The sequence below is a fragment of the Artibeus jamaicensis genome, unplaced genomic scaffold (assembly GCF_021234435.1).
Source record: "Artibeus jamaicensis isolate MK-2021 breed Jamaican fruit bat unplaced genomic scaffold, CSHL_Jam_final contig_797, whole genome shotgun sequence".
NCBI classification, from domain to species: Eukaryota; Metazoa; Chordata; class Mammalia; order Chiroptera; family Phyllostomidae; genus Artibeus; species Artibeus jamaicensis.
Window position 1 is genome coordinate 9,997,535 of NW_026521977.1, and position 8,702 is coordinate 10,006,236.

Sequence of the window (8,702 nt, forward strand, 5' to 3'; positions counted from 1 at the left end):
AATTAAACAGCTACCTTTTTAAAGTTTAAAAACCATCGCCAAAAAAAAAAAGAGAGAGAAGAAACTCTAGTCAGTCCTGTATAGTCATTCACAATAACCTTGGTATAAAATATCCATACAACATATGTGTACAAAATAGTGTACAGTTCATAAAAGCTGTGCAAAGACAGCAAAGTTCAGTACAAAAAAAAAATCGAAGAGGCTTGTGGGTCTCTCTCTCTTCACACCATGCTCAGTGCTTGGGAACCTTGCACGTCAGCAAAACCTCCCCAGAAATAACGAAAGGGCACAAGGTAGGGTTGGTACGTACACTATGGATGCAGAGGTTGTTTTTGCTTTGTTTTGTTTTGTTGTTAAGCTTTACCACACACATACAGAAATAGAGGCGGACTCTTCCTCCCATTTAGAGGACTCGTTTCTTTTCCCAGAGAGCTTTTACACTATGACAGAAAAGGCTCAGCATTTTATGTTGCACCTTAGACCAGAGGGCATAGATGTTCTTTTTGGAAACTCTTGAGCTTCCTAAGGGCACTGTTATGGGAAGACTAGGTTAGCAGAGTCTGGAGTTGTATCTAGGGCGGGGAGGCACCTGTAGGAAGGCCGGGGTCACGTGCTCCTGCGGGTTCCTCCTCCATCCAGAGTTTCCTGCCTTCCTGGGTTGTCGCTGCTAAGGGCCAGCGGGGCCTGGCTCAGGGTTAAACCCAGGCTGTGGGAGTGAACCCCCTCAATGTGTTTCAAATAGCTTGCAATAAAGAAGATGGACAGGAGCCCTTGAGAAAAAGTTAAGGCTAAAACCAAGACCTACATTTAACTTAGGGCCGCCGAGAGGCGGTGTGGGGGAAGGAAATGTCCCTTTGAGCAACGGTATGGGCTGGGGCGCCCTCGACAAGGTGCCGAGTCCACAGCGGGAACACAGTGAACACCAGACTTGACCCAATCTCTTCAATTTCAAAGCACTTAGAAACAGTACCCCGGGCGCGGGAGGCTCCTAAGACACCGTGATCTCCTCCTCCTCGCCCTCCTCATCCTCCTCGGAGTCGGAGAAGTCCGAAGGTTTGCCAGGGCTGCTGGAGTGAGCCGGGGAAGGGGGCGGCGGCCCTTGGAGCCGTGGGTCCCGCAGGTGCAGAGCGTCGGGCGATGCGGGATAGGCCATGCGGTGGCGAGGGCTGCCCCGGCCCTGGTCTTCCTCCTCATCGTCCCCCTGGCCCTTCTGGCCCACGTCGCTGAGGTCCGGGTGCGGATTGAGTTTCGTGGGAAGGGTCTGCTCGCGGCAACCCCCGCTAGACAAGAGCTCACGCTCCTTGGAATTCCGCCACTTCATGCGTCGGTTCTGGAACCAGATTTTCACCTGGTGCGCGAGGGGCAGAGAGAGCAGGGGAGACACAAAGGTTAGCGCAGACCCTTCTCAAAGAGGGCGGGGGGCACGGGCGCGGGCAGGGGAAGAGGGCTCCGGCCTTCCTCCCCCAGCCTCCTCCCCACCCCCTGATGTGAACCCAAAGGGTCCTCAACCCTAAACCTTCCCTCACCCCCGCCCCCACGCCTTGCGCCCAGACGGACAGCGGTGGAGGCGCCCAGCCCAGGGCAGGCGGAGCGGGGAGAAGCGGGCTGTCCGGAGCAGCCTCCAGAAAGCCGGACCCGCACTCCTCGCTGTGCGGTACGCGACCGTAGGGGAGGGTGAAGCGTGTGGGGAGGGAAGGGCTGCCGGGAGACGGCGCTCACCTGTGAGTCTTTCAAGCCCAGCTTGGCTGCCAGCTTCTTGCGGTCGGGCTTGCTGATGTACTTCTGCTTCTGGAACATCTTCTCCAGCGCCTTACGCTGCACGTCGGAGAACACGGCGCGGCGCAGCATGCCCCGGCGAGGCTTGCCACGGGCGGCCAGCGGCCAGGAGAAGGTCCCCGGGATGGGCACGACGCTGGAGGACGCTGCGGGGGTGCGGGTGGGGGTGGGCGGAGGCTGCGAGTGAGTGGGTGGTGCCCCGCCCGAGGCAGCGTGGCCTTCCCAGCGCCGCCTCCCCTGGGTTTTTCCCCCTCTGAGCCCTTCATCTCTTTAAAGCTCTCCATTTTCTTCCCCCGGAGAATAGGCCACGAACCGACAAACCTTCCGGAGAGAAAGGCGCTTTCCGCCCAAATAACTTTCCCTTTCAACCAAGCAAACCCGGATTAGGTAAAACCACGGAAACACAGAAAACAGCTCCCACAATAGCCTGTTTTCTTTTTTTCTATTCAACAGTCCGGGGGAGACAAACCTGCGAACATCAGCTAAAATAGCAACAAACAGTAAGTGAATGATAAAGAATACAGCCTGGACCACTAGGTTTCCCTCTTAAGCTCTTATCACCTATAGGTGGTTTGCATTTCTTAGATGACACTGAGGTGCTTTGTTGATTTGGGAGTGAGGAGAAAATCCGCTTTGGATTTTTTTTTTTGAAAAATCCAATCAGTATTCATCATAAAAAAATATTACTCTTCCCTCTCCTCCCCCACAAACATAAAGAATTTGGCCGAATACATGAAAAGTGGCAGCTAATTAGCACATTGACTGCTTTCCAATGGGTATTGGCAGGATAAAAAGGGGGAAAGTTTCGCTTTAAGGGAGGGGAAAAAAATCCCAAAAGAAACACAGCCTCTAATGAAGCGTGAATGGTAATTGTGTAGTAATGAACTAACAGAAAAAGACTGAGGACAAGCAGCGAAAGCCATATATTACTGGGACAAAAGAGATTTACACTTTCAAACTAAACACAACTGCAGGCCAAGACCATTGGGAGAATACTGATGGCAGAGGCTTCTCTCCCCCGAATCATTTTCATTAAATGGACATGAAAAGCTATTTATAAAGCTCGGGTTGTTTTTGTTAGTGCATTGAGATGAGAGAGAAAGGGAGCAAATTCCATGATTGGCCGAGGCGTGAATGGTGGTGGTGGGGGGGGGTTGGTGAATTCTCTCTCCCCCTTTAAAAAAATCAAGTGCTTGTTTCTTTCGCTGATATTTGGGAGTGCGCTCCTGGCGTTACCCATCCCCCACCAGCCATGCCCGGCCTCTTTTCTCTTTACAGGCGCTCCTCTTACACCTTCTGAGACACGACCAGTTGCAGAGGTTTTGAGCCGTCACCGGGACTCCAGGATGAAAACCTCGTGGACCCTGTTTAAGGTGTTTCTCCTGTAGAGTAGGAACCCATTACACGCTCCCCTCCTGCTTATTTTATCAGTGCAGTGGTCCTTTAACAAATATGACGGTGGGGGGAGGGTAGGAGAAGAGTTTGGGAAATCAGGTTGGAAAAAGAAGGTTGGGGCTGTGGGAGGATCTGTTCTCCCTCCCCCAGGGCGACCCCAGGAATCCCACACAAGAGGGCACTCCATGTGGTCTTGTGAAAAGCCCGAAGCCCTGAATGAGTCTTAAAGAGAAATTAGCCCCGGCTGGTAGGTGTCTCTGGGCGGCGTGGAGGGGCGAGGGCCGGTCTGTGTGTGGCTGCCCGGAGGAGCTGACCAATTGGTCATGGTGCTGAAACCTTTGTGGGGGAATCGTGGCCAAGCGCACTGACTCTGTGGGAAAACCGTGGCGTGAAGGGATGCCAACAGCTCCTCGCCGGGAAGGGAACCGCCTCAAATTGGGACCATGACAATTCCTGCTAATTTGTAGAGCAGAGAATTGGTGCAAAGTGTCAAGCAGTCACTGCTTGTGCTAAATAGGGCATCAAATTGGCGCGACGGATTCGTGAATGTTGTACGCCTCGCAACCTCTGAACCAGAGCATAACCCCGAGGGGTGGACGGAGAAATATGGCTTCGCGACGTGCCGGGACTGGGGCGCGTCCAGTTTCTGGGAAGGGAGAGGGATGAAACCTACCTGGGAAATAGGAAGATCTGATGAAAGGCTGGAAGGAGCCTTCAAAGTAGGGAAAGGCGAAGGTCTTGGGAGGGACACTCTGGAGCAAGGCGGAGGATCCTTCTAGAAGAGAGTGAAGGAGGGAGGAAAAGAGGGAGGGAGACAAAGGGAATTTGATTATTACCTGCTTGATCGTCATTCTGCACATTGAATGCATGATATGATTATATACATGAAATCCTTTCACCCCCCAAGTAGTCCTGACTCGCTCCCCCCCAACCCCCGTCCCCAATCTCATCCCGGGCACTAACGAGACGGGTAGGACTCGAGCGCAGAAGAAATGAATTGCAGATCCATAATAGTAGCGAAGCTAGTAAATATATAGTCTTGGATTTTAAGACACTGGCACCCAGAGGCTAGAGGGCAGAATCGCAGAGGCGCAGTACCGCGCGCTTTGTTTAGCGGCGCTGGGGAACTGTGCGCTCCTGCCACGGAACTGCTGAAGTTCGTTTGGAGGGTGGGGCGAACCTAGAGGCTTTTCTTTCCCGGAATCCGCAGGTCCTAAGTCTCACATTGCACGACGTGAGGCCTCTGGGATATAGTGCGTACACGTGTGCGCCGATATTTGCGTGGGTACCTGCTGTATCCATGAAGCCGAGGACAGGACTCCGCACCTGGACCGGTCCTCAGCGGTTGGGGCTTGCTTACCGTTTCTGGGCGCTGAGGAGAGAATGGCGTTCACCCCAAACTTCAGAAACGTGGGCTCACTGGCAGGGGAGACGGCAGTCTGTGGTGATCCTCCCCGCCGGCTGCCTGGACCTGGGCTCCCCAGGTCCGAGGCCCCGGTGTCTGAAAGGTTCGCGGTGGCCCCCTGCCTAGGGGGCGACATGCTGGCCGCGGGCACGCTGCGGGGCAGGTAGGCCGGGGGGCGGCTGATCCGGATCAGATCCTCGACCAGGAAGCTCGAATGTCCTGAAAATGCCGACTGCAAGGACTGGGGCAGCGTTAAGGTGGGTGTGGGGCGCAGGAGGCTGGGGTACCCGGCGGGGGGCGCGAGGAGGCCGGGGAACATCATGTTAGGCGCAGGGCGGGCGTAATAACCCCTCTTCCAGTAGCCGAAGGGCAAATGGCTGGCTTCCCGCCCCTCCCGCCCCTGCGGTTGCCCTCTCTCTTGGGCTTAGCAAACGTCTCCAAGTAACAAACGCTCCCACTTGGGCGCCTGCGAGTCCTCCGTGGTCCTCCCGTCGAGGTGATGGTTTTATAGTAGCCCGCCCGTTAAAGCGCTTTGAAAAGTGACAGCTCTGACAATGAAGTTCAACAAAGTTCTCCACTCGAGCTTCATTCGCCAGAGGCTCTGGGCGCTCTGATTGGCGCAGGGGTGCAATTTATGATTGGATTAGTCTTCATAAGCATCGCCCGCACAATGGGCCGGCAACAAAGGCTGGTGCACATCGGTTCTGCGTATCGACCGCCTCTTTGCAATACAGTTCATCCCCAAAGCTCTTGCCGGGAGTTTTTGTTCCGAAGCAACACCCGGGCTAATTAAATGCCTATTTAGAAGTTTCAGATGACATCTTGCCTCATAGAAAAGGAATTATTTAAAGAACGCACTAAATTTATTTGCAGCTCCCCTGCTGAGCCTAGAAAATAAATCAATAAATATTCATAGAAATGCATCCCCGGGCAATCAGTACAATAACCCTCCCTCTTTTGGGAGAGGGCAATGGAAAATTTTAAGTCAGTGAAAATGAAAATATACTCCCTCTTCCGACTCTAGCCCTGTGTTACTCCAGCTGAGGCAGAGAGCGGATTCAAGAGGTAGGTTAAGTCAGTGTGTCTGTGGAGGGGGTACCACTCCAACAACCCAGGGGGACTTGCACTTGATGCCTCGGGGCTCCTGGGTGCTCATTCATAGGGGCGAAGGGGAGAGGTCTGGACTTGTTCTGTCATTATGGGAAACTGGTTGGGTTTGAGTGAGTTGGTGATACCTGAACAGTAGAATGAGTCTCCTTATGTAAATTCCCAGCAACCTGAAAAATGATGTTCAGCCACATTTATCTAAGGAGTGTCACTAACTATCATCCCCCAGCTCATCTGGGGTAGGAGCGGAGGGCAGCACCTCCCTGGGGCAAAGCAGCAGGTTTCTGCTTGCGCTGGGCTTCCTTCTGCCAGGAGCCGCCTCGCCCGATGCGACCAGAATGCAGCGAGTGCTATGTGGCCGTTTTCCAATCTTCAGGAGCCTTAGACAGTTTCACTCGAAACTTGCTCGCAGCCTGAACTTTTTTAAAGCCATAGTAGCAAAGATGGGGATTTGCCAGGAGAGAGCTCTACCTACCCAATGCGGGACACTTAACTTGGTCAAGGTTCTGCAACGTCTTAACTGCAAAGTACAAATGTCTGAAAACAGAGTGAAGGACATGGTTCCCAAGAACGTTGGTGCATGTCAGGAAACCGTATCCTCGATTCGGGGCCTCAGATGAGAATATTCCTGCAGACAGTCCTTCCCTTTCCTCTGGGTTGGGGCTGAGGTGCTTCTGTGCTCCGCAAGATAACAGATGTGTTAAACGTCCCATTCACTTCTTTAGTGTGGCTGAACCTCCCCAAAGAAAAGTGTGCAGCCCTGCCAGGCCTCCCTGATCCTATTAACCATGAACTAACTGTCACTTTCAGCTGGTTTTCCTTTTTGCTTTTTAACACAAAGCTTTCTCCAAAAATCTTATTAACCAGCTTTATTTCTCTGGATGGTTTTGTTCGGGGCGTTTTTTGTTGATGATCTCCATGTCGCTGCCTTAACCATTCAATAAAAGTGCATCTGCGATTTATATCACATTAAACCAGAAACCGAGCTTGCTAAAGCTCTCCCTCGATTCAAATTAAAAAGTTATTTAGGGGCAAGCTCTGGAGCCGAATTAACACTCGAAGGTGACACAAGTATGGCCTCCGTGCGCCCACGACGGCTTTGGGAAGCGCACTGGGCAGCGGGCGGTGGAAAACCCCTCAGGGAAGAAACTTCCAAATAAACGACGGAAGTGTTTAGATACGGAAGGGGCAGTGCTTGAATGAACCGGAGACCCAGGAGAATGGAGGAGGGAGGGCTGAAGAACCCCAACAGTTACTTGTTTTGAAGTTCTCCAGTAAAGTGAGGGACAAAGTCTAAACCATTTGCGCACCTGTGCTTTAACTTTGCCGCAAGATAGTTTTCCATTGCAGTCACCTCCTCCCTCCCCAAACGCTTTCTGGAAGCTGCATGCGCTGCTTTGTTGTTGTCGTTGTTGGGTTGTTGTTTGTTGTTTGTTTTGTTTCGTTTTGTATTCTCTCCTTCTTTTCTTCTTCACCCCAGCCCCTGCTCTTTTCCCTTTCCCTCCTCCCACCCACCCCTCCTTCCCCTTCTCCATCCCTCCCTGCAGTGGGCTGTTGCTAGTTCCCGGGAGGAGGAGGGCGGCGACTACAGGTGTTGGGTTTCTCATTTGAGAAGCGCTTGCCCGGCCTTCGGGAGATGGGCATGGAGCCCCTGTTGGCCGGTCTTTGTCTGGGAGCAGCAAGAACTCAAAGCCAGTCTCGGGCCTCCCTAGCGCCCCCCTCCCCTGGGCCTCCTCTCCTGCTGGGGCATTTTCCTGGGAGTCGCTATGACAGTTATTATCCTGCCCACTGGCACGCTCCAACACCCCCTCCACACACACGCACCAGGCCATTCTACCTCATTATACACTAACTGCTGCTATCTTCTCCTTTAAAAGGGGGCGCTGACATTTTTTGGAATGTGGGTCAGCGCCTTGCTGCGATCCACGTGGACCCCACTTCCAGCGGTCCACGGGCAGTCCAAAGGCGCCAAAGAGAAAAAGCGAGGGCGGGGGAGAGGGCTGGCCACCCGTGAAAAGGCAAAATAAAGCCCAGGGAAGCAAGAAATCGGACGAAAGGATCTTACTTTACGTGATTTCCTTGAACGCGTCTTTTGAAACTCCGGGACAGCGTGAGGGGCTGCGCGGCGCAGGCGGCCGGGCTAAGACCTGTGACTAATGCCGTTTGACCTGAGCCCACGGGCTTTTGTGCGCCCTTCCATTCATTGTGATGTCGCTATCTTCAAGTTTATTTCGGAGAAGTCACTCGCGCCCTCTACCCCAAAGTTGGCCTTTCTGGCTGTTCCTTTTTCAAGGGGAAAGAAGGCAGGAGGAGGGGAGGGAGAATCGGAGGCCCTGTTCGGATCCTGGCTGGGGCCACGAGCGCGACTGCTGGGCGGTGAAGGCGGCAGCAGAGCCCGCGGGTGACTGGGGGGGGGGGGTGCGGGGGGGGGTGCTCCCTGGGCCCTTGGGAAGGGCTCTCAGAACCGATTCTAAGGGACACTTTTCCCCGGGGGCAGCGCAGAATGGGAGGGTCCCAGTACAAGGCTCTGCGCTTCCGTGGCTGCCAGGGCCCTTTCCAGTGCCGGCCGAGCCGGGAGCGCCCCGGGTAAGCGCAGGCCGCGGAGGGAGGCGACGGGCTCTGCAAAGTGGAAAGCGGCTTGAGATTCCCGCTCCTCCGAAAAGATAACGTGATTCCGTTCGGGAGGGTTTGGGACCCCAAGGTCACACTTTTCGAAGGATGGAACCCTCAGGCCACGGCATTGCGGGTGGGAGCTGCCAACAGTTGGAGAGGATTCAGCGTTGGGCAGGACCCGGGGCAGCGGCGTCTGGGAAAAGCACCGCTGCCTGGCTTCTGCGGTCCTGGGGAAAAAGGGAGAGCGGACGCTGGGTGAGGGAGGAGGGCAGCGAGGCTCCGGCTGAAAGAGCTCTCCTACCGCCCCAGCCCTCGGGGCAAGCCGCTCTATTAAGACACCTCTAAGGGGTTCACCTTTAGAATAGGCCACAAGGAGCTACCGGCCGCCCCAGCCCTTTCCAGCGTC

General features: G+C 54.2%; 1 protein-coding gene across 1 annotated transcript; it reads right to left on the reverse strand.

Annotated features, from left to right (window-relative positions):
- Window positions 1-988: 988 nt before the first annotated feature.
- Window positions 989-4,898, reverse strand: DBX1 (developing brain homeobox 1). The gene is made up of 4 exons (XM_037150517.2): window positions 4,532-4,898; window positions 3,845-3,946; window positions 1,720-1,922; window positions 989-1,348 (listed from the first exon to the last, which is right to left on the reverse strand). The coding sequence occupies exons 1-4, from the start codon at window positions 4,896-4,898 to the stop codon at window positions 989-991; spliced, it is 1,032 nt and encodes a 343-aa protein (XP_037006412.2).
- Between the last annotated feature and the right edge of the window lie 3,804 nt (window positions 4,899-8,702).

What these genes read in the sequence shown, in the direction of transcription:
- DBX1 (XM_037150517.2), bottom strand. Translation starts at nt 4,898, where the DNA reads ATGATGTTCCCCGGCCTCCTCGCGCCCCCCGCCGGGTACCCCAGCCTC. An exon ending in CTCCTCAGCGCCCAGAAACG is followed by an intron (nt 3,947 to 4,531) that starts GTAAGCAAGCCC and finishes ACTCTCTTCTAG; the next exon opens with AAGGATCCTCCGCCTTGCTC. An exon ending in TGGGCTTGAAAGACTCACAG is followed by an intron (nt 1,349 to 1,719) that starts GTGAGCGCCGTC and finishes CTCGCGCACCAG; the next exon opens with GTGAAAATCTGGTTCCAGAA.